The 26,901-nt window shown below is 38.5% G+C and overlaps 1 protein-coding gene across 1 annotated transcript in view; it reads right to left on the reverse strand.

Annotated features, from left to right (window-relative positions):
* LOC133976352 (inactive dipeptidyl peptidase 10-like) overlaps positions 1-4,059 on the reverse strand; it is a 47,707-nt gene extending 43,648 nt beyond the window's left edge. Inside the window, 1 exon segment of the mRNA XM_062414548.1 lies at positions 4,003-4,059. Coding sequence (XP_062270532.1) covers positions 4,003-4,059 — 57 coding nt within the window.
* Between the last annotated feature and the right edge of the window lie 22,842 nt (positions 4,060-26,901).

Raw genomic sequence — 26,901 nt, forward strand, 5'->3', positions numbered from 1 at the left:
TCACTCATCCTGTCTGGACAGAGCTGCTGCGATTATCCACCAAAAAAAAAAAAAACAGGCCATCAGCTTTTTCTCCCGGAGAAGAAGCAGAAGGAAGAAAAAAAAAAAACCATCCACTGGCTGTGACATGAAAAATGTCATCTGAGCTTTAGATTTTTACCTTTTCAACTTTAATCTCACATCTGCAGCAATTCAGAAGTTTCGCTTTAAAAACTTTCAGACTATATAAAAAGAAAAAAAAGCAACTTTTCATGTGATGACATCGCTGACCTGTCTGCCGAGATACGACCGGGGTTACATCATTTTTCTCCCCACTGATCTTTTCATTCTCACTTCAGGCTAGCGTGATGAAAGCTACCTGTTGCTAACGCTTAAAAAGAAAGAAAGAAAGAAAAAAAAAGAGAAGGAAAATTATGCAAATGAGGGATTTTAAAAAAGAAAAGCGGCGTGGTTTCTCTCCTGAGACGTTTCCAGCAGTGACACTGTGGGGTAATAGGTAGCTGTCAGATGGCATCTAATTCACCTTTCTTCAGAGCTTGAGAGAAAGAAAGAGAGAAACATGAAGGAAGACGTCGTTAAGCCTCTTTCACATGTCAGACCTGTCAGATTGAGCAACGCTGGTTTCCTCTGTTCAAACTTTTAGCCTCTATCGGTGTGTGACCTGTTGTTAGAAAAACGGTTGAATTAATGAATCTTGATGTCTAACAGCTGTTTGGTCTTCAGTCAGGATTCATTTCGTTGGGTGTTATTGATCATGCTTTGAGTTTTCACAAGGTATTGGTGGTCAAAAATTGTTAGTAGTTAGTCAGAGTCACACCGATTAAGGAGTCAAGTTTCAGTCGGACACAGTGACTTCAGACTTGACTCAGTGTTGAGATTCAGGGCTTCTTTATTCCTTTTTTTTTAAGATATTGCCATTAAAGGAAATGTCTGACGAGCTGAATGTCACCCCTTCCTCTTATCATCTGGTGCGAGAGGCCACACATGACTTACTGCGGCAACAACGCCACAGCGATTACACCTGCAGCTGCTGTGCCATCTGTCATAACCTTTGGCCATAACTACTTCACACAAGGTCCAAACAAAAGACAAAGAAAAGCATTTAATTCCCTGATGATCCGCTGATAAATTGACTATTTCAGCCCCAGAATCGAGAGATTTATTACAAAATATACATTACAAAACTTAAATGGAATAGAGTTGTAGTTTGGATGGCAGCATAATAACATTTTAACTTGTTACAGTAAATCTACTTGAATGCAGGAGTGATTTAAGTATAATTGAAGGATTATAATCATTAAACCATTTTGAATAAATCTGTCACACAATGAGGATCAGAGCCACAAATGTGTCCAGAACAATCTGTATCACTTGTACTGTCGGCGAGGTGGAAACTGTTTAATTAATGAAGCGGTAAGAACTGATTCTCTCTCTTTCTCTCTCTCACACACACACACACACACACACACACTCACACGCACACACGCACACACACACACACACACACACGCACACACTCACACACACACACGCACACACACACACACATACATACACTCTTTGCACACCACTGGGCCATCAACTGCTCTCTGAGTATTAGTTCAACATCTCTGAGCTAATTCTCTACATGTTCTCTCTCTCTCTGTGTGTTTGTGCGTGTGTGTGTGTGTGTGTGTGTGTGTGTGTGTGTGTGTGTGTGTGTGTGTGTGTGTGTGTGTGTGTGTGTGTGTGTGTGAGAGTGTGTGAGAGAGAGAGAGAGAGAGACAGTCCATTGCAACAGTCTGTTGATCAGACGCACTTCAGTGGAAAGTAAAGCAAGCGAGGAATTCAAGGACGTGTGTGTGTGTTTGTGTTTACGAGTGTGTGTGTGTGTTTGTGTTTACGAGTGTGTGTGTGTGTTTGTGTTTACGAGTGTGTGTGTTTATGTGAGCGAGAGAGAGACACACAAACAGAGAGCGCCAGACTGAATCTAGAGTCCAAGATCATGATTTTCAGAGGAGAAACATCGAGGGAATCCAAACAACTTTTCACTGTGTTCTACTGAGAGAATATATACAGCTGTACTGAACATATCTAGGAATATAAAAATGCAACTCTAGCCTGGCTATAACTATTTTTTAGACAAAGAAAAGAGGACTTTCCACCTAAACATCCTAAAAATATATTCAAATCCAAACATGAAGCAATTGTACTAAATAGGAGTGAAGTGTGAAGCCCCCTAACAAACCAGGACTATGAGGAATTAGATCTGAAAGAACAGAACAAACAGTAGCTGCTGGATGACTGGCCAATTATTTAGCTTAAAAAAAAGAGTGATAAAACTTTCAGCACACAGTCTGGACCAACCAAATAACCCAACTAATACAAGTAATGACAGAAAGTTACATGAACTGCTGGACTCGCTGTCATGTTTTCATCACACCAGAGTCATTAAAATTCATCTTCTTGCTTTAATGGAAATCTGTCAGAACAATCTGTGTCATAGTTGTTAAGATATTTCTCTAAAAACAAGCATGTCAGCCTCATGATGGCACCAAATTCAGCAGGATTCATCCTAAAGGCATCATGAATATCTGCACCACATTTCACTGCAATCCATTTTATAGTAGTTGAGATATTTCAGTTAAATGCTCATACTGTAGTGTGGCTTTTTTAGCCCTAACCAGAAAACACAGAGTGGTAGATTATCTGCAAACAAAGACTACAGACTAAATTAAATACATAGAGTTTGAGTTTCTGGTACCATAATATCATTTTAAGTTAGAAACTGATTCACTGTGTGACTTTAAAGCTTTTCTTTACTCGCTAATACTCCTAATAAGCTATATAATTGTTTTAATTAAAGTGTCATAACTGTATCATCTTTATTGTGATCTTATATTTAAGAGATATTAATGTTAATGATACTTTTTGAGTATGTACAGTAAAGCTTAACTCTCGTGACTGCATCTAAATTCATTGTTTACTTGGTGGAGGGAAGGGGGGAGGGGGGGGGGGTGATGTGAGCATGCAAGCAGCAAAAATGTACAAGAGCGCGTTACTGTACAGCCTGAGGACAAACCAGAGGATCAACATAAAACTGCACCAATCTGACCCCTCTTTTTCTGACTTTTATCCAATTTCTTCTCAGAATCACATCACTTTAATACTACTATTAGTTGCGTAATGTGCAAATCATCTGCTGTTGATATCCACATTATGTCGATGAAGAAGAGCAGAAGAGAGAGAAGGGGGAAGAAGGCGATAATTCCTCCTCTTGTGATAATGACTTTATCTGAGACTCTATTATTTAACACATGACAGAATATTAAAGCTACACCTTTTACTGCTCACACCAGCTCATCACACACACACACACACACACACACACACACACGCACACATAGAGCAACATCTGGAATAAGAAGAAACTGAGCAAAAATCTCTTATTGAAAACTAAAAACACAACTTTGGATCCATAAAGTGACACCTGCTGACACTCCCACTAAAAGCTGTTTGCAGTGACAGCTCACATAATAAAACATAATAACAAAGATTTACCCTCTGAAACTAGAAATCCACACACATGCACTTATAGTCTGTAGTCTGTGTCATAAAGATTGAGTCATTTCCCTCATGTTCACATACAGTTTGCACGTTAATTGCGTTCATAAAGCATGGATAAGTCTACACTCTCAACCCTTTAAATTAAATCTCAATCAGTGTTGAATGCATGCAACATGAAGTTGCACAAATCTGAAATAAAACCATTATATGAGGCGCAATTTTACTGCTACTATGACCTTACTGCACTTTATTGTGTTTTTATATATCGATAATCTCCTTTTAATATTCTTCCAATAAGCCATGAACACAGAAGCGCATCTTTTACCATAGTTTTCCCATCTACTCCATCCAAAAGAACTACAGGCTACACACACTCCACATTTCTCTCCGAGCAGCTAAAATGATTATAATTGAGAGAGTGTGTGTCTCTTTCTCTGTGTGTGTGAGTGTGTGTACCTCATCCTGCTGACCCTCTTTCGGCTTCTTCTTAGTCGGATCTTTGGAGGCTGTCATGGTGCAGGAGCTGGAGCTCTTTCTTCCAGCGGCGCTCCCGGTAATAACATCCAAACCTGTGTCTGCGAGTCAATTTAGCAGCAAGCAGCAGCAGCAAGGAAGCAAGCTCGCTACAATAGTGACAGCGAGGACTTCTGGGTGATGCCTTCAAAGTAAATGATGTTCACGATGCGAGCTGAGTATGAAGTGTTAAGAGTTATAACCCTAGAGTTATATTAACTCATTGTTTTAATTGCTTCCATTGCTCTGGTTGCAGCTTTAAATACAGCATCCATCCATCCATTGTCTTCTCCTGTTGAGGGTCTCAAGGGAGCTGGAGCCAATCTCAGCTGATATTAAGTGGGAGGTGTTGTACACCTTGGACAGTCAGTCACAGGGCTGACATATAGTATAGAGACACAACCATTCACACTCATATTCACACCTTCAGGCAATTAATTACACCTTACCTGCATGCTTTTGCTTTGTAGGAGGAAACCAAAGAGAATCCAGCTTTAAATATAGCAGAGTAAAAATGTATATTTTATGGTGCCAGGGTGCAAACTATTAATTGGAAACGTGTTTTTTTTACCCTCTTGTCTTCCTTGGTCAATTTTGACCCTGGAGGATAACAGGTATTTACAAAAATATGTGTAAAACTTGTGGTATTAAGTTAGAATGAAGTTGGCTAAAAAAATATATAATATTATAATATATTAACTGTATTTATTCATTGTTTTATCTTATTTTTTATTTTTCTTAAGATTTTCTTGTATTTGTTTCATTTCTTTTCTTTTACCTAATAATTAAGATTCAAGTGAAGTAGTTTATGTTAGAGGCTTTTATTGTTTTACTAAGGCAAACTTCCGGTGTGGAGGTCATGTGTTTTTACTTTTTCGGTCATAGATGTTTGTTCATCTGACTATATGAAAGCAGCGCTGTCCATGGTGCTGTAAATTCAATCTCTCTCTCTCTCTCTCTCTCTCTCTCTCTCTCTCTCTCTCTCTCTCTCTCTCTCCCTCTCTCTCTCTCTCTATCTCTCTCTCTCTCTCTCTCTCGCAGCTGTGGCAGCGTTTGAAGAGCGATATCGTTGTGACAACGAGCGCTTATCAGAGATGTGAAAAACAGATTTCTCTGTCTGTGTCACCCCCTCAATCACTGACTCACTACCTCATAAACAACAAACAGTCAATAGGCCAGGCTACAGTGAGCCGTAAATTGCGATTCAGGACACACTTCTGAATTTATAGAGGTGCTTAAGTGTGATGTTTAAATCAAACCAAAGTAGGAGGAGCACTCAAATCAGTCAGTATGTACTCTGAGTGAGCTGCTCGTGTACATTATTCTCCACCAGTACGATGCACAAACTAAAAATGAAAACGAACTATTAAATTATTAATTTGTCTGACAGTGTAATTATAATATCCTGATTTCTTGCAGAGCCATTCAAAACTAGTATATACTGTATATAAGTATAATAAAAAGATGAAATTGTTTATTTTCTATGCCAGCCCAGTATTGATAACTCATTGCTCAAGTAGTTCTATCTATACAGGAGATTGACCTAACTACTAAATACTGTTTATTATCCAACCATTCATGCTCTCAATTCATAATTAGTCTCTATACTTAATTTCTGAAGTACAATTTTTTATTCATAGACATGCTATTAATCATTAATAAGCAGGTGATTAATCCTTCATGATGCTTTCAGAGAGCAGAGAGAGTGATTTATTCAGGTGTTCACACTGTTTATGAAGGTACAAACATTCACAATGAGTCTGTATGTTGGTCTGATGTTCCCTTAAACAGGAGAACATAACTGTTATTGAATGTTATGCTTTATTTACTGACTTTATGAATGAGTACAGGTCAAATTTAACCCTGAGCACCTTCTATAATGTGTGTATCAGCTGCACAAAAACTGAAAAAAAAGTTGAAATATTTAGATTTTTGTATATTTTGGGTCACTATGGGAAACATCATGAAATTTCAAACTAAAAGAAGAAGTTCAGGTTGTATTTACTGCTCTAAAATGCTCCCATATGTAATTAACTTAAAAATGAAAGTCCATGTCTGTACCTTGAGCACTGTCCGTGGTTCTGAAAATCACAAGTGAGCATCTGCAGAGCTGTCCATGGTGCTGAAACTCTAAAACCACTACAAACCCTGAGCACAGCAAACAAACAAAAAAACACTCCATCCACAGGGAATAAGAACTTCACACAGCAAAGTCTATAACAAACATACAATCACATTACGAACACCCAATTAATTAAAGCTGCGCCAAAGAATGAAAGCAATTTAAAACTTGAAATCAGTCATTAGTCTAGTCATTCATTAAACTATAAAAGCATGTATGTGGATTAATTGGCAGATAAATTATGCTTTGCTTGCCTTTACACAACTGAATATTAACGAAAGTGTTTTATAGTTGCAAATTTTAAACTTTACCTATTTAAGGAACTTTTATCTTGCTTATCCTAAAAGAACACACTGATTATTTTCTATTAGGCTGCAGAAAAGAGGAGATTTGTATTTGCATTGAATTGTAATATCCCCAAAGGGACTTACAGTGTGCCCCTCGTCTTGCATTTTGTGGTATTTTTACCTCCAATGATGTCACTCTACCGTTCCTACAGTATCACTTCAGGGACTAAAAGCTCTTACAGTGATATCTAGTATTAGAATACCCCTTGGAAATAAATTATGGGATTATAGCCCCGGTGTGCCATCGGAGAATGAACCGGGCCGAGGCTCCATCATCAAATCCCTTCAGAGGAGAATGAAGCGAGACAATCGAGCAGATCGGTAACCCGCTGGCCTTTCCTGCTGCCAAGTGACTGGGATGCAAACTGATAGGTGTCACAGAGAAAACCCTCAAGGCACAAACTCCACCAACACACACATGCACACCCATACTGTAGCAGCTATCCCATCTAAAAATAATGAAGATAACAGGAGGGAGGGAAATGGAAAAAAATATAAAAAATAAAATACAAATGAAGATGGAGTAGACGGCAAAAGACAAACCAGCCTGAGGATATTTGTCTCCTCGTGTTTGCCTCCTTGCATTTCCACACTTCTGGGGACCAAATGGCCTAAAGTAAAGAAGTTGGTTGCTCCCATAAGAGATTCATTTAATAATTATTTACAGTCAGGAGCAGACAGGTTTATCTTTAGGTTAAGGTTAAACACATAGCGCAGAGGCAAAGTGACAAAGCAGTTTTATCCCTCCAGGGATGGAGGCGGCGAGATGATTGATTAACCTGTCACAAGAAATTTCTGTTTGATCTCTGCTCTGATTCACCAGCTTACCCCCTCCTCTTTATATATATATTGGAAATGGTATTATTTGTGTCAGCTACATGGGCAGGCTGTGGCAGAGACTTGTGTTAAGAGGTGATAAAGCTTTGCCAATGTCTTTCAAGTCCTTTACAGGGAGATAGATTCATAAATAATGTTAGAATTAGAGGTCATTTAAAGCCAAGTCTGAGATTTTATCACAGAAAACATCAAGTAACAAGACAGAAGATGAGAAACAGCTCCGAGCTCTAAGAAAATCTGCAGCTTTTTTGGTAAAAATCTCAATTGGAAATGATAAGTTTCAGCCTTCATTTACAGTCAGAATTTGGCATTCGGTGTCTTATCTTCAGCTGAAATCATTTCACATAATATATAGACATCTCAAAGGGTAGAAGTCTTGGAGATAAATAGAGAGTAAGCTTGTTAAAATTCCAGGCACAACATCTCCCCGGTTGAGAGGTGAAAAAAAGTACTGCAAGGCAAGATGTTAATGTAAAAAAACAGCTTTTTTTTTTGGCAGGCTGATTTACAGACGCTGCATCTCCTGCTCAAAATGAATCCACAGAAAACTGGTATGTTTGTACCTCATTTGTTACCACATGTTATTAAGCATCAAAATTGGAGAAACACAAGTGTGAAGCAACTTTATATTAGTAAGATTTTGGGGGCACAGCCTAAAAAAATCCTGTTAAAATTGAGTGTTAAGAAGTGCATTTTAGCTTCGAGGGTTATTGACAGCGATGAATAAAAATCATCAGACGTGCCGTAACTCAAGTTTGAGCATGAAACACGGAGGAGAGGCGAGAGGTCAACAAGGGAGGTAAATGATCAAAAATTCAGCAGGAAGAAAATAGAGGAGGGGGAAGCAATAACGAGCAAATGGGAGGATGGATGAGAGGTTGAAGACGATGGAGGAAGAGCGAGAAAAGGCAGGAACAGAGATGGAAAGGATCCTCAAAGCTTGGGTTTGACTCTCTATCTCTTCACCATTAAATATTTAACGGGCGGAATCAGAGACCAAATGGAGATGATCTCTCTCTCTCTCTCTCTCTCTCTCTCTCTCTCTCTCTCTCTCTCTCTCTCTCTCTCTCTCTCTCTCTCTCTTTCTCTCTCCCTCTCCCTTTCTCTCTCTCTGACCTCTGCTGGTGTTTGGGAAGTTCACTAATGTCCCTGAGGCAGAGACCATCACTACACTCTTTCCACAAGCTACTCTCTCTTTGCGTGTTTGTTGTGCAAAAAGCCTTCATGCCTTTGTGTGTTTGCCTCATACAATAGCTGCAACAACTACCATCATCAATATGACGACTGCAGAAACAAATGTGTGGTATTGCCTTTTATTGAACAACAAAATGACTTAATGAACACTTTTATTGTCATGTTTATCGCCTATTATAGTGCTCATCTCTCCTGTGGGGGGGGGGGGGGGGGGGGGGGGTGTCTATTTTATGATCTTTTCTGTCATTTTTGTGTCTTTTCTTTTAAAATGTGAAAGGATAGGCTCACCATTTTTCAAGTGTGTCTTAAAATAACAGTCATGTGTCCATATGAACGGTAAAATTATTCCTCCGGTTCATACTGGCTATTAAAAGATACCCTTCAAATGTGCTTTTAATGTAAGTAATGGGGGCTAAAATCTACAGTGTGCTAGAGTAAAAATGCATTTAAAAGTTGATGTGGAGCTTATATGAAGCTTCAGCAGTCTGAGTTAGTCATATTAAGTGGATATCTGACACATTTACAGTCTTTTAAGCATCAACTTCCCTCTTTGTGTTTCCCTGTTGAGCTGTGGTGGAAGTATAGTAACAAAAAGAGGAACTTTGGCACTAAAAACGCTGTAACGTTGAAACATATTGATTTGACTCATTTGGACGGCTGAAGCTTCATATTAGCTTCAGATCAACTTTTAAATACACTTTAAATACAGGGTTTAACACAGCTGATCTAAAAACTGTGAACGTGTGCTTTAAGCAGTTTTGAGTTTCTCTGCCTCCTCTCAGGCCGGGACCATCACAAAAATTACAATGATTTCAACCAGCAGTCTTTGCCAGAGGCAGCGAACAGGCAACACTTTGTTTTAATGGGTCACGAGCCAGAAGGGTCATGATTCCTCTTCTTCCTCCTCCTCCTCCTCCTCCTCCTCCTCCTCCTCCTCTTCCTCCTCTTCCTCCTCCTCCTCTCCGTTCCTTGAATCTTCAGGGTTTCACTCCTGCTGTCTAATCGGGGACTAATTTACACCTGGGACGCCAGGTGAATGTAATTAACCTGCCTCCAGTATGGAAGCCTGCAGGGCTCCGAGTTGGGAACCGCTGAGGATCGGTTCGACAGAGTTTCTAAGCAGGTTAATTGACCCTGAAGGCTCGAAGGTGAAGTCCTGATAAGAGCAGACTGGAGTTTTGAAATACTTCACTTCACTGCGTCTCTTCATGTTTCTACTAGCCCGAATTCTTAAAAATGAGAGATATTTACTGCTGCCTCCAGGAGATTTAATACCCTACTCATACAGTATATGTTTAAAAAGCAGATCATTTACTACAGAACCAACCTGACTGTAAATAATAATAAGAATTAAAGAAAATGTGCCACCAGTTTTTCAGCAAAGGGTAAAGCTTTATATCTCTCGAAGGCCTTTATTTCCATTTATAGAAATACAAAAATTAATGCACACACAAAAGACAATAAAGTGTGAGTGGGAGCGTAGCGCTGCTGACAGATGAAAGAGCTGTGTACCTGCAAAACATATTAGTCATCCCGGGTGATGACACACATGGATATTTTAATCCACACACAGGGATTCATAATGTTTCCAGGATCCGATGGGGAAGGGGAGGGGTGGTGGTGTGGTGGTGGTGGGGAGGGGGGGGTTGAGTTCGGGGTAAATGACAGGGGTAAGCTTTCAAGATCAAGAATAAACAACATAAAATTGTTGTTTTTCTGTGACTCTATAAAAAGCTTACATCACTAAAGCGTATGTGAGTAAGAGTTACGCAAACTGGGGTGTCGGATGAATCGAGGCCATGAACACAGGCAGCTTCAACGCAGGTGATATATATAATGAAGGATTTATTCTTGGTAGTTTGCTTTGTCTGTTTCTGCTTAAAAACACAAATAAAGTGAATTATAGGGTGGATTAGTAATGTGGGACAATTCTGACATGATGTGTACCATATTTACATATGAATCCAGTACATTAGATCAACACCTTATTATATCATTATGAAATCCCAAAAAATGTTTTCTTATTAAATCAGAAGACAATTTTGAGATATTGTACTCAAAAGAAAAATGGCATATATATTAGTGTTATTGTGCCCAATAGTTTCAGAATTTGTGGATTTTATAATCTGGGACACTAGTTGTTAAGGCTTAGAAATACTTTGATTTATACAAAGCAACCTTATCTGCCAAAATATTCTGAAATGTACATACCCATATTTGGTCATTTTATTTAGTAGGGCTATCATTTTTTGCTTTCTTTGTTAGATTGGTTTAAAAAGTAGTAGCTTGTATGTGTAATGTGAAACAATAAAGCTTATACAGTACGCATATACTAGTTAGCTTTAAAATAATTGAATAGAAAAAGAGATAAATGCACATTACGCTAATCAACCCTACTATCTTTAATATTTACATTATCCTCACTAAAATGTCAATAAAAACACATTCAAACATGCCTGATGAGTCTCTGTGGACACTAATAGACAACAAACCCATGTCAAGAGCCGAGATTTTAAGAAAGAAAGAAAGAAAAACTGAATCCAGTAACTTGACCTAGAAAAGAAGTAGGTCAAGGTTTATTGAACGAGCCCGAGGTGCAACGCCGGCGGTGCTGCGACTGTCTGACCGCTTGATTGAGCTCCAGTCAGCTGAGCATCCACAGGAAGAGGGGCGCGCTGTCAGAACTGCAGGGGCTGTAAATTCTGCCATTGGGGGTTTTTACTGGGTGAGGTGTTCGCCTGGAGAGACTTCCTCTGAGTCACGTTAGATTTTGAGGTGTTTGACGGCAGATCGTTGTTTGTCAGACGCAACAACCAGATAGGTCGCTGATTGAGTCAAACCTAAATTGCTACAAGGTCTAAAAACGTGCGTCTTTATTCAGTCTAACACGACATAACAAATGATTGACCTGTGTTACGATTGTAGTCGCAATTTGTTTTAAAGATTCTTTTTTGTGTGTGTCAAAATGCAAATGGACCAGAGCCGAAGGGCGATTGGTTGATTGCGGGAATGGCTGCTGTGCACCGATTGGTGGACCTTTTTTTTTTTAAGCCAGTTCAATAAGGAGAGATCAATTGGAAATGTATAGCATGATTGCACACTAATAGGAGTGAATGGCAAAATTGCAGCGATATTTAAAAAACAGCATCTACAGGTGCTGATTGGCTTAATGAACATGGATAGAAAGATTACTATGACCCCAGAAAGGAAAGGAAGGAAGGTAAAGAAGGAGCCAAGCATTACAGCAAACCCCTTCAAGCCACAGAAATGAGTTTCCTTTGCAGGGTGTCCTAAAGCTCAGACATCCACATCTTGATGTATAAATGCTGCGTCGTCACATTGGGGAAAAAAAGAAGAGCCAGTTGAGCCCTGGGATGTTATTTCCTACAATATGGAGGCTTTAGTCCAGCTGGGACAAGGCCTGAGGGCAAACCCAGAACATGCTGAGGAGATAAGATGTCCCGTCGGGTTTGGGAAAATCACCAAGGAGGAGGTGGAGAAAAGTAATGAAGACTTATATCTTTGGATACTTTACTTAGCCTGCTCCCACCATGACCCGGACCAGATAAACAGCAGAAAATTGGATAGATGGGTTGGCTCAAAGCAAATAAAATGATATAATTTCAAGTTTTCTTTTCATCATATCGTGGAGAGACCTCTGACACCTAATGTCTCTTGGCTCAAACCGGCTCAAGGCTGGACAAAGGAGAGGAGACATGAGAGTTGTACATAATTAAGAAGGTAAATGAACCTAAACACAACCAGAAGTCTTAAGAAGTTTATATAGAAAGCAATCAGTCCAGGTGAGCTAAATCTCCCTGATGACTTGACTCTTCTCATCAGACTCCTGCAGGTAGAGGACAAGGAGTCTGTCCAGAGAGGGTCATCGGATAAATAAATGAAAGCACCTTTCACAAACTCACACTCCCTCAAGCTTCTAAAAACCTGCGTGAAGCTCTCATTTGCTGTAGGATTTCTCTCAATGAAACATCTTTCAGCCTAAAACAAATAAACCTGGTTGAGATGAGACTATTGGCTTTTCAAATCTCACAAAAAACACACACACACACACACTCGAGCTCATTTAGCCGACTCTCACACACAACAACAGGCTGACACACTTTGCTTCCCCGAGGATGTGTTTCTATTTCTCAGAGGCTTCGACGCTCCCAGGCGGCTGCGAACGCTCTTGGGACTCATTCATCTCAATTGAGGTCTGTCACCTTGTCACATACTGTTTGTTGGTGTTGATTTAACACAGCATACAGAGACAGACTAGTTTTTATATGTTAAATACCGACACTATCAAGATCCAAAAAAAGTGGATTCTCTTGATATTTTAGTAGTTCAAGATTTTAAACTGTTGGCTGAAGGCCCACATGTCTTAACCCTCCCCCCCACCCCAACAACATGAACCACAGCAGTGTGATTTGGATAAATAAGAGTGTGCTGACACCTCACCTCTATGAACCTGAGCTCTGGATCCATCACGTCGACGTCTCTCTCTCCAGTCAAAACAATCTGAAGTGAAGCATTAAAACTCCGAGACGCTCGAGTCCAACAATTTCACACTCTTAAAAAAGTGGGCAGCGTTGCCGAAATAAAAAATAAATATAAAAAACATAAAATATGCATTTGTTCTGCAAATAAACAAGACTACCAGCAAGTAAAAGATAGCTTGTACTCCTGCTCTTGCCAACAGCGTGTCTGTCTGGTTTTTCTCTTCAGAGTAAACAGATGTCTGGTGCACACACACACATGCACACACACATGCACACACGCACACATGCACACACACACACACACACACACACACACACACACACACACACACACACACACGAAACCCCTCTGCTCTGTTCTGATTTTACTACTTAACAAATGGTGTCATTCATAAGTAAAACCCAGTTTCACTTGGCATCATCAGTCTGATAATCTAATTCTATGTCAGGGGGGATTTGCCTGCTGGTGACACCGAGGCTCCGTTGAGCTGAATTCACTCTGAGTTAAAATGACAATCAGGCAAAAGTGGGTTTAAAAGAAGCGTTTAGAAGGAAGAGAGAGCTTTACTCAGTAAGTATTGTAAAGCAACATAGCTGTGAAGTAGCATCTCGTGTGCGTTCCACTCTTAAAATATGTGTTTTCTTCGTGTTCCTGCAGCTGGATGTTTGTGTGTTGTTGTAATTTGTGTCTACTGTGATTTTTCACACACATAAATATTAAAGTACTTCTTTAAAATTCTTAAAAGGGACGTATATGCACCTTTCTAGGTCTCTGCTGGTATATCTCTGCATGATTTACAGACCTGAAAGTCCATTCTCAGTGTTTGTGCTCTGGAGCATCATGTTTGAATACTGGACCACGACTAGCTGTGAAGTCAGGCCTTAGATTGAGATTTAAGCTGAGTTTGGAGAAACTTTCCTCCTTAGGCAGATGGATGTGAAAACAAATCTCGTTCTGCACAGAGAGGCTCAAACATCTAACAGAAGTAACAAAAATAAAAACACCAAATCTTTGTATGTCTACTTCAAAAGAGACTTCTTACACTTCTAAATGTCTACCATGGGTGTAGAAATCAGTCAGAGAACCCCCTTTTCCTGCTATACTGACACCAAAACCAAAAAGAGTTTTTCTATGAGAGGAATAAAAAAAAAAAACCAAACAATAAAATTCAGGGTGAAATATTCCTTTAAGAGAAGTTGAAACCTACCCAGTGAAAGAAAATCGGATCTTAAAAGGCCTTAAATTTGCCAGTGGTTTGTCTAAGAAGATTAAAAGCTGCACATTTCTGACATCTATAAATCAAGGCATCGGCGCAGCAGGAAGGTTGACAGACAGCAATAGAGAGCCTAGAGGGGGTTTCAGTCCTGAGGGAGGGATTCAAACCTCAACGTCGTCTCTGCCACGCAGCAGGAGTTCAAAGTCAACCAAACCTGCTTAGACAGATTATAGAAATTAAAGTAAGAGGTGCTGCTGAGCTGGAAGAGATGGTGAACTATATGTGTGTGTGTGTGTGTGTGTGTGTGTGTGTGTGTGTGTGTGTGTGTGTGTGTGTGTGTGTGTGTGTGTGTGTGTGTGTGTGTGTGTGTGTGTGTGTGTGTGTGTGTGTGTGTGTGTGTGATAACTTCCCAGCCAACCCAGTCTCATGTGAATATGTGCAAAAGCGACATCGGTCCACAGCGCAAAACGTATTAGTTTCACATTAACGCTCTAAAATTGTGAGATCCCTACACTGCGTACACTGCCAAATTTCTCTCTGCAAAAAAAGGAAAAAAATAATGGCTGACATTACTTTTATTCTCAGTGGAAAATGCAATATTTTAAAGGTGCAGTATGTAAACTGTAGTGCCATCTAGTGGAACAGACTTGGCAGGAATGGAATATATTATTCATAAGTATGTTTTAATTAGTGCATGTTTCTGTTCTTTATATTTGCACTGGTGCTGCATGATGATGTATCGTTACAGCTAATAAATCAGTACTGTCATTAATTTCATTGTCATTAAAAAAAGACTTTTCAGACTTTCTATTGTTGCTATGGTGGTTGCTATGGATGCTGATGTCATTGAAAACATGTAGCTGCATGTTGTTTTAATCATTATCTTTATGTTATCTCAGTGTGATATGTTATTTGTGTTGTTTTATGTATCTATTTGATGATGTTCCTTCAGTAGAAACATAGATTTTCATAGAGTTCTTCGGGGTGGAACATTGAGAAATGCACATTATTACTCCCAGATGTCCAGTTTAACACATTCATACAGCTTAACTGTTGTTTTGCCCATCAAAAAAATAAAGATTTTGAGTTTACTATAATGGAAAACATAATGATACAAGAAATGCTACCAGTGAACCGGTCAATTGAATTGATTGATCTTCAAATTCATTTCAGTACTAGAAAGCTACAGTAGGGCTCAATAGGGGCAAAACAACAAACTACTGCTCCAGAACCATTTAGGAGGTTAATCCAGCCATAAATTCAGGTTTTCAGAGTCTGTGCCTGATTTAAAAACGTGTCTTTTTCAGAGAGAGTGCTTTTCACAACCACCACATGGCCACATTCACACATTTTAAAACCGTCTCTAACCTCGCGTATTACAACCTGGAGAGAAAGCCACAGACCACAGAGTTCATTACTGATTAAGAGAAAAGCTTTTATTAGTCCGAGGCGTCGCAGAGCTGCTCAGCCCTCCCTTATCTCCCTCTCTCTCTGGTTTTCTCTTTCAGGCTCTATCCTGGACCAACTGTGACTGTCCACCAGTAGCAATTAAAGATTATTAACTGATAATTATCTGCTTTGCATAAAATTAACAGCGATGAACAGTGATATCAATGTTCATGTTTCATATATGCTGAATAAAACTACCTGTAGCAGCCATAAGAAGGACAAACTGGGGAAACATGTCTGAAATAATCTGTGCTTTTCAGTCTACTCCTGATAATGGAGGGAAAGAACGGCAGCTGGAGAGTGAAGGCATCACATCCTGCGTGTTTCACTGTGATAAAGACGTGGTGCAAACTGAAGGTACATGCTGTTTCCAGAGATGAACGCTAACAGTGCCAATGACGGTTATTAGCTGTGTTGATAATGGCTGTTAATTGCTGCACAAAAATAATGATTGTTGGGTGAAAAATCATTGCAAATTCTCTTGTTTTTATGGTTATTCCGGGTTTTTTTTAGCTTTGTTCTCACAGTTTTGTTCTCAAAGCTGAAGGATAAATGACTTGGGAAGCTTGTTAGCATTATTCTGTCTTCCTCTTCAGATTCAGACCATCTTCCTTCTCCTAATATTTCCTCCAATTGCCATCTTGAGAGCCAAATACATGACCCTGCTCCTCTCTACACACCTGACCCTCATCTCCTTTTATTAGACCCTCCCACAGAGAAGCACAGCCACTACTGAAGTATCTTAATCAGTCTGCTATTTGTGCTTTATGTCACACTATTAAATACCATAAATTAGCTACTTTTATAAGGTTTTTTGCACCCAGTGTTTAGTTGCATGTGTTAATATTGTATTTTATTCAGATGTAGAGTAACTGCCTGCAGTGCTGGTTTGTCAACACTGATACGCTCCACTTGGATTTACTTTAAAAGCTTTCTCCAACTCGGCTGCATGTAATTACTGTCTGGAAAAACATTTTACATGAACGCTGACTTAGACCTGCTTTCCTGCTTCTGTCTGTTTATTTATTTATTTATTTATTTTCCCCCTGACTACCTTTTTGTTGCCAACTATAAGCCTTACTGGTAGCCCATTTGGTGCTCCTCCTGATTGCCTGAACACCTAAACAGTGTGAAGCTTTGCAGGAGGGAATCATTTTCAGGTTTTGAAATATTTAAGATCCCCTCCAGACATGTATTAAGACATATTTAAAAAAAAAATACTCTTCTTGGAACAATAATGTGTGTCTGATATGGTTTCTGCACACACACACGCACACACACAAAATGATAATTACCTCGTTAAAATCCTAAAAATGGCATCTCCTCTTTAATTCTCCCTCATTAAAAATTCCAGAAACTATGAATATGCAAATATATTTAATTTCTGAAGTTTTACTGCTGGACAGAAATTGTCTCCTACTTCACTGTAAAGTCTACATCACTTGTTTAAGTTGCATACTTGAGCACGATTGGCTCCAAACTAGTTGTGTTGTCACAAATCATGCATATAAATCATTGTGCACAGTGAAGTTCAAGCATCCAGCGAGAAGAAAAACATGTTTTTGAGTGAAGGGAGACTTTAAGCATGAATTTAATAACACTTGGAAAGTTGATGTGTAGTATTTTTGAGTGAAATCTTTCAAATTTTAGAGCTCTTTCCTCTTTTTTGGGGTTTGTAACACTGACTGGCTCAGAGAAATTACCCAGGATAAAAATTTAATACAAAATTTCAGGTGGATCCTTCATGTTAATTAAAAAATGAAAGAACCCACCAAAAAAAAAAGTGCAAATCACCACAAAACCACATCCATAATTTAATTTTTGGCACTTAGCTAATGCTTGACATGGGATTAAACTCTGGGTATCTTACTCCAAACACTTCCAACATGAATCCTGAAGCTGCAGAGAACAACGCAGACAATCATCACAGCACACTTACATCCCAGGAGCTTCTAAACATCTAATTTGTGCACATCCAGTGTGTATATTTTGTGAGTTTTGCAGCACTGCCCTTGGTTTGTAAAATTATATGTCAGAGCAGACTAACCTGAGATGATTCTTCGTGGTACTCGGTGCCGCGTGAGCCACAGTCTGACTCACTGGCCCAAAAATAAATCACATCAAAGTAAAACACGGACATGTGCAACAAGGGTGAGGTACATAAAACACAGCTGATGCAGTTAATCAGGTGGCTGTGATGAGAACAGGTGGATGTCAGGCATTGTGGGTTTAAATATCAAAGCTTTATTTGATGGTTTTATGTGGAATGAGTGCATGCATATATTAGATGACTGCACCTGAACTCAAATCAGCTTATACACATGTTTCTGTGACATTTACTTGATGCAGTTATGAATAAAAATCAAAGAACATTTAATTAGAATCATCAAATGACGTACTTTGAATGGTTAAAAGGAATATGATATGACTTTTCCTCCCAGTTTTTTAATTATTACAGCCTGTGATAAAACAGCTGGAGGTCAGCAGCTTTTCTGATTTCACATTACGTCACGTGATGTCAGGAGAAATCCATCTGAAAGCTTTGACGGCAGTGCAGAGCAGTCCTGTGACAGACTGCCCTCTAGTGGCAAAAACTAGACATGCATTCATTCAGTAATATACTCCTGCATGCTCTGACTTTATTACTTAATAAGTGCAGTCACTTTGTAATGTTCAGGTCTGAATAAGTAGGTGGGTGAAGCAGATGCTCAGTGGCCTTAAAAGCTGCAGATTTATTATGTGTCAACTGATTTAAAAACATGTTTGGGAATGTGCTACCCTAAAGTTTAATATAAGCTTAAATTTGAATTGCCTTACATTATAAACTGGAAGTGTAAGTTGTCTGTTACTTATTATGTTTTTATTCCGTTCTTAACTTTTTTAATTTAAAACTGTTTGGAAAGGGGTAGTATTTTAATGTTTTTATGAATCAAGTAAAGCATTTTCAATTGATCTTATTTATGCAATACACTCCATAAATAAACATGGCTTGTGTAGTAGTAGTAGTAATAATACTGCTATTATGTCCACAGTACTTTTATATCCTACACATGATAACAGTGTGGGCCATTCTACATTTGGGATTTCTACACCTCAAATCCTTTTATTTAAATCTAATGTTCCTTTTTTAAATGTGTGTGATATAATACACGTTTAGACACATCTACAGTCGTTAAATGAGTAAGTAGGAGGGGTAAAAATGAGCTACTGAAGCATATCAATGTCTCAGAGGCTAACATGCTAATCAGAGATTTATGAGCATCCCCAGCACAGTAAAGTCGATGATGATGAGGACGGCTGAGATATGGATTAGTCATCTTCCTCCACCTCTCACATGCTAATTAGGAGGGCCTGCTTTTTTACTCCATGTCCATCTCCACGGTAACAGATGGCATTGGTTAATGTGGATATTCAGTGATATTTTTTTTATTTAATTATTTTCCACTGTGATTTGGCTTGCTAAGGGCCTCGTCATTATGGCAATCTGTTCGGTTTCACAGGTTTCAGGGTTGGGAGTTCAGCTCATTTCAGGTCCTGGAACCAAAAAAAACAGCTTCACATTTCACATTTCACATTTAGAAACTCAGATAGGCACATTAATACATTTTTGAAGGTTGCAAAACAGCATTAAACTTCAGCAAATGCCTTAAATGTGGCGGTTAATTCTCATGTTGTCAGTAAGTAAACATTAAAACAGCCTTTTGAATTAATTTGAGCCATTTGTGAGAGAGAAAATTGGAGCCGTGGAGTTCATTATCACCAAACAGATGAGTCTTAATATCATGTAAATGGAAACATAATTAAAACAGCTAATGTCATTAATTTCTGGGTAATGTTGGATTATAATAATATAGTTCAAAAGAATGTCTCTCTGTCTCTCTGTGTAAGGATTATACTCGCTTTTTTTTGTTCAATTTTGTCATTTAATTTCTCGCTTTCAGCTGAAAACCAAACGCAGGATATTGAAAATGAGAAGATGATTTAATCCAGCTGCAGATAAAGAGAGCTCGTGTTGTCATTTTCCTCCTTCTGCTCCTAAGGATCGGTCACTTCCCACACACATACAATCTCTGACCATCAGTTGCAGGTATTTGGTCTTTTCATTGTGAACTAATGCAACATCAAAAAAAAGCTTTAACGTACAATTTGCCGCGTTAAAAGATCACCGAGGTGTCAACGACAATTCCAAAGATGTAAGAAGAACAGCTTTGGAGGATGAAAATGTCCTCGGCGCTCTCAGAAGTGACTCATTGCAAACTCCAGCGTACGAACACACTCCCACTCCTCTGACCTCGTGCAAATAGGATTTGACTGATATAAATATATAAATATATATGTATATGATAATGATTTCCTGAAATAACAAGTTACTTAGCAACAATCGGCGTGATCATCACAGCAACAGAAGAAATGAGGAGACAGAGAGGAAGAGTTATGATTATCAAATAGCAAAAGCATGAATAAATTGAATAAAAAATGAAAATACATGGTGGGAAACGGGATGAAATTTACGTTATAAATCTAGATTTTATGCTACTAATACATGATTATATGGGTTGTAAGGCATAAAATGGTAGAAAATCTGACTTTCAGATGCATAAAACATTATTAAAGTCAGTCTTACTAACTTTTTCAAGCACTGAGGGTGAAATTTATTCCCCACATTGGACATAACAGTTAATTAAACTACATTTATGGCCTCATATCTCATATGAAAGTCTAAACCCTTCCAGCATAGAACTTCTCACCTGAGTTACAGCTCTCGAAATGGCAAAAGTCATATTTCTGACCTGCCTCTGTTAGCACTTCACATGGAAATGAGTTCAAATCAGATATTTTGAAAGAAAGGAGCCTAGATCACAGAAAAGAAAGAACTCAACTATGAAAAGTCATCAAATTGAGCGAAATCCAGTTACTTTGATACTTCTGCAATACCAAAAACACACTTATTAGGTGCTCATGGGTGTTTTTAGTACAACATCAGGACATTTCCAGCTGTTTTTGTTGGTGTTTTAAGCAAGATGTGTGTTTTTAGTGGTGTTGTTTTTACCCAAACCATGATCTTTCCCTCACTCTTTATTTTTTATTCATCTTATTATTCATCTGTCTACATTTTATTCTGGGTTGTGACGAGTCATTAATCAAATCTGTGTTGTCAGGCAGTTTCTTTACGGTCAAATTGGGTCACATTTCTTTTCTGTATTGTCGTTATCTTTGTGACTAAGTCAATGATGAAGAGAAAGAATGGAAAGAGCGGACACACCTGTCTGACTCCTCAAATCCAGCTGTCACCACGGACAAACGGGCTTATCCTACCTTGATATGAGCTCCTAATAAGTTTTTTTTTTTTGGTATTGTAGCAGAATGTTAGTAACTACATATAGGGAGTTGATTCTTTTCCATTGAGGCTATCATATTACACCAACATGCTTGTACAGTAGCCCAGGATGGACAAACCAAACACTCATTCACTTTGCGTTTTTCATGACTTTCGTGGCCGCTGTAGGGATATTCAGTCTGCACTCTCATCATTAGGTATCACTAAATTCTGCACGATGCTCCTTTAATGCGACACTTTCCAGATTCAGATCACAATCCAGCTCTAAATGCTCAAGTGAAGGTATCACACTGTGTTATAGCTAAGTAAAAAGATCATTACTGTAGTGGCAAGTTACTAAATGAAACATTGAGTTGGCAGAGGATTAAATATAAAAGATGCAGTGAGTTAAGAGTTGGGCTTCCAGTGCAATGTAAACTAAAAGCAATAGAGCAGGAAAAGGAGCATTCCACCATTTATAGATTAATATTCACCATGTCAATCACCTCAAAGGCTTCATAGCAATCATTTACACCCTCTTGCTTCCTCCCATCTGTGGTAAATATTTCAGATGCAAAAGATTAATTTAACTTTAAGAACTCATAGACTTCCAGCACCATGGGATCTAATTAATTGCATTTCAGTGATTAATAACACCTGCATAAGAGATGTTTTCACTTCTTTCATTTTAATCTACTCAACTATATAAAAACACTATATAAAGAATTTTCTCACGCCACATATAAAACCAGATTAATTGCTAGATTATTAAAAACGAGTTAAATAATTAAGCATGAATCACAGATGATGATAATTTTACTGCAGTTTATGATCTGCATTAACAATATTTTCCCTTAGAGGATCAATAAAGTTCTTCTTAATCTTGTGTTACTATTAAGCAACTGTTAAAAAAAACAAAGAAGAGAAGTTGTGGGGAAAAATAAAACCTCTAATTAAGTGTATTTAGATAGATTTATGCTTGATAAGTGTGAAACTGTGTGTAGCTGAAATGTATTCTCTGGGGATTATGTGTTTCTTTTGTTTAAGCTTAGTGTGAGAAGCTCCTGAGCTGCAGGTGTGGAAATATTATGAAAAGCAAAGCTGTGATTCAGCCTTCAAAACTTTTCTTTCTCAGCAGAAAGACGCAGAGGCAGAAACACCCGAGAGGAAACGTAGATAGAGCTATGAATGAACGAAAGGGCAACTGCATATTAATTAGAAGAACAACTGTGAAGTCTCTGAGGACGATCTAATGTCTGTGATGTGTGAGACTGCTTGAACAAATATGATGAAACACGCTGAACTTCATTATCATCTGTAAATGTGAGTTCGGATTATTGCGATAAAAACTCTTGTAAGACAACTTGCTCCTTTTATTACATTAATTTAATTACCAATGACGTGTAAAAGCTGTGATATTTCTGCTCATAGGGGGAATATTGGAGTAACATCTGCTGCGATTAGTGCTGTGTAAATTAAATTGAATTGAAATTGCAGTTATTCAATTCAATTCATCAGATATTGCTGTTTAACACAACTTCAGCCTACATTGAATATATTAAAAAGCAAGTCTGTCCTGAGGCGTTTATCAGTTTCTGACTCTGGGAAACAGTAAAAAATCTACATCTACAGCTTTTCCTACATAATCTCCTTCTAATAATTAATGTAACTGATAATGTTGCATCCCGAAATGAGAGTGACATGCTGTGAAGTTGTTTGGCAGCTGTTATGTTGGAGTCACCACAGCTGCTCTGTCGGGCTTCGATCAGACAGTGAATTAACTTTTATATCCCTTATCAATTATTTTTAATGCTTTTTTTTGAAGGGCTCATTTAATAGATAGTGATGTATGAACAGTGGTGTCTATCAATAAAGTTGGTAACCTCTAAAATAGTCTTGTGAGTTCAACAATGTTGTTTTCAGCAGAAGAAATGTGCAAAAATGCTGAATGTTTGATGTTTAGGGGAATAAAATGAGTCGAATTTACAAATTGAACCCTAAAAATGCTTTTTTTTTTAAACTAGAAGGCATTATATTACAATAAAAAAAGTAGTTTGTTATGTGAAAATGACTGTAACAGCTTAAATCCAGTGCATTTGGATGATCTAGTAAAGGAGGCAAATGCAATTTTAGCTGCTTTTATTCCACAGTTGATTTTGATAACCTTTCAATAGCTATTTGCACATAAAGTGGCTCCAACAATATTGTCACATTGTGAGAGATATGATTTTAAAATTGTAAAAAAAAATCTGTTGCAAGTCTGAACTAAATGAGGTTAGGAAGCTGACAGCCTTGAGAAAACTATTCAGTTTGTTGTCTCATAATGAGCTAATTCATTTTCCACCATGACGATAATATTATAATGTTTTGGCACAAACAGGATCAGATTCAGAGCTATTAAATTGCATAAAATTCTCGTTATATCTCCAATATTAATGAAGAAGCTTATTTTCACATTAATGCAACCCACCCCCCCCCCCAAAAAAAGAAGTAAAAAAAAAAAAAAAAAAACCAAGCTTCATCTCTGTGTTTTCCATCAGCAGCTTTGTGGTGGGTGACTGTTCATGTACAGCTCCTGTATCTCAAGAGGCTTATTTATGAAGCAGCTAAAACCAGGCGGCACATGAGGGTGGATTACTGAGCGATGATTTATGACACAATTAAAAACTAAACAATGCAAATGAAAACACAAACAAAAGCAGTTTGTTTTATATATCACTGAAAAAACTCAATTTTTCTCAGATTGTAAAAAACTCAAGCTGTGGATCCGATATCAATAATAAACATAAAGTACATGAGGCTGCGCTTGAAAAATGACTTTTTGCAGTGTTGTTTCTGCACAAGTTCTCTCTCTTATCAAAGCTTCGTCCTGCCAGATTATTCCCATCCTGCTGTGGGCCTACAGCAGCAGCAGCAGTAGCAGGATCGTACAGGATTATATACTTTGACCGTTTCCTCTCCCTGTCTGAGGGATCTGCTCACAGCTAAGAACCGCTTTGCATAAACGGCGAGCAATAATGAAGCTCTTTAATGCTTCTTTATTCTACTGGCTGCTGCCACCCGGGCCTCTGTCTTGTGTTTTTACTGCGACGTAACATGAAGAGGTCGCCAAAAAACATCACTGTGATCAGTATCAGTGTTTAATCTGTTAATCAGCATTCAGTCAAGGATCATCTTAATGGTTAAAATGGTGAAAAACCAAACAGTTTTTAACTCTGTCCATTCTTTTATCACTGTGAAACTTTTTGAGTGTGTCTAATTTTATGAGAATTGCTTAAAAAAGATGATTTTGAACTGATGACTTTTAAGCCACACATCTATTTTTCATCCACATATATATCATCAGTCATCAGGTTTTTGTATATGCACAAAAATATGATTTAAATGAATGTCATTTTTGTATTTTTGAATAAATACAGGCTAAATTCAGCCCAGCACACTCTAATATATGTGCAAAAGTCGTAAAATGTAAGGCTAAAATAAAGATGTTTCAGATGTTGTTGTAAACAGTATGTAAAGTTTAAATACAGTGAATGCTCTGTAGCTGTGATTGTCACACATCATCGCTCCTAAATCCCAAATTAGTCTAATTGTGTTTATGCAGCTTTAGCAGAAGTTCAGACAGGAAATCTTTAGCATGCACACGCTCACTCATAACTTCCTGGCTCGTCTTCAGCTGGCACATCCGTCCAATAGCACCGTCACACCAAGCTTCATTGCGTTCATCTCATCATCTTGCGGCTGTCTTTTTAAATATGTCTCCCACTCTCTCTCTCTGCCTTTAATGCTTTCCTGCTGCCATTATACTTGCATCATCATCACCACCTCTCCATCATCTCCCCGGTCTTTGCAGATTCATTATTTCATCAACCTCAGCAGAAGTCGTCACCACAACCGCCAGCGTCTGGACTCAATTACATAATCTCCCTGCAGAGCCTCCCAAAGACTGTTGACAAGACTTAAACATCAACATCTTTATAATAAATACTTATATTTGCTTCATTTTCATGTGTCTCCTATTGAACTATTAGTGGAGCTTCATAATTGCTTGGAATGACAAATCACATTTTTTTACAGCTGGATTTCAGAGAGGGAAGGATATCAGATCTAATATGCCAACATCCGGCTGATCCCGACTTCCTTTAAGTGTCAAACAATCCAATAAAGAAAATCAAACACACACTCTTGAAGCTTTTAAACGTGCAGTCGGACGGGCGCTATTACAATCAAATTAGTTTTTAGACATTTAGGCGGCCACTCTTACCCGGAGAACATTAAAGGCAAACAGTAAGTGCAGGGAGGATAATTGCCTGTGTAATCAGAGAAACTTTGCAGCAAGTGCTTACAGATAATAAGAAGGGGAAATAAGATACTGTATAGAAGGGGTTTGGGACTTTGCTCATGTTGTATTTTTATCTTCTATATTGTTAGAATTGTCTTGTAAGTTTGGTTAAAAAGCTAAATTATCCACCAAGAATCCTAAGAAAATGGTTTGACTTTCTCTTGAAGACACAAAACAGCCCCAGTTGCATTGTAGAAAGTTTAAATAAAGCCACATACTGCTGAAAACTTTTCTATTAATATGCTTTTTTTCACATGTTGCATGATTTAATCTGCAGATAGAGGATGCAAAAGAGAAAAAAAAGCCACATTATGAGCATCCTACCTTTGAATCTTTGGCTGGTTGATAGTCAATCTGATGAGAGACGGAGGCAGTTTGGTTCATGGTTGAGCCTCACACGATCGCCTCTTTAATCTGAAACCAGGCTACAAACACTTATTCCTATTAGATCAGGTAAATAAATCTCTAAAACACGGCCGTTAACACACTCCCAGCAGCTACAGTTGTGAAGTTTTTCCTCCAGCGTCTGCTCCTCGCCTCCAGGGCAGAAACTCTTGCTGATGCTGTGATGATGATGATGCTGCGGAGCTGCTGAGCTGTAAATGCTCTTCTTCCTCCTCACCGATGTCGCAGCTCCACTTTATTACTCAATCTTCACCAGAGGCGGTACGTTTAAAAACACACACAATCTATTTTTCACTCCTTTTGTTTCTCTCTCTGGCAGTAAATGGTTTCACATAAAAAAATTTAAAAAACCCTCCCTCTCTTCCTCCCTCTCTTCCTCCCTCTCCTCCTCCCTCTCCTCCTCCCTCTCTTCCTCCCTCTCTTCCTCTCTTTCCCCACTCACTACAGCAAGTATGCGCTGCTTCATAAGGAGCATCTCAGCGCAGCAGCTGACAGACAGTTCATAAACCAGGATGTTTGCCAATTCCTCCCACATCCAAAGACGTTTCTTGATCAGAATGCAAATTCGCTCCAGGCAAAGATATTGAAGGCGTTTGGGGTTTTTTTTAAACATTTGAGGCATTTCTCTTGTTGCTGTTATTGAAAGCGTCTTTACAGCAGGGGTTTAGTGTTTTGGATGAAAGGCATTTTTGACAAGACATGCTGCTTTTTTATAAAGGACCGATTAATTCATGTGAACATTTGACCCTTTGCTGTTTATTCCACCCGACAAATCCTCATGTTTACTTTAAAACATGCCCCAATTTGTTTATTTAACTGTCTGCTAACGGCACAACTCGCAAAAAGATGCAAAAAAAGTGTAATTTTTGACTGTCTGAGTTCTTGGTTGCAGCTTAGTTGATTCACTGGCTTCATCCCTGATTATGTTTTTCCCAGCAGAAATTCAGAGAGGTGGTTCATTGCCAACTGTTCCCCTGTGTGAGAAAACAACAGAGCCAAATCTGAGCTTTATAGGCGAAATGGAGTATTAACATCACACCTTTTCTGTGTATGAAAAATGACAGCTGAAAGATTGCCACACAAATGTGAGCGAGATCAAGGCAGCTGTGC

This window comes from Scomber scombrus, chromosome 24 (genome assembly GCF_963691925.1).
Source record: "Scomber scombrus chromosome 24, fScoSco1.1, whole genome shotgun sequence".
In the NCBI taxonomy this organism is placed as follows: Eukaryota; Metazoa; Chordata; class Actinopteri; order Scombriformes; family Scombridae; genus Scomber; species Scomber scombrus.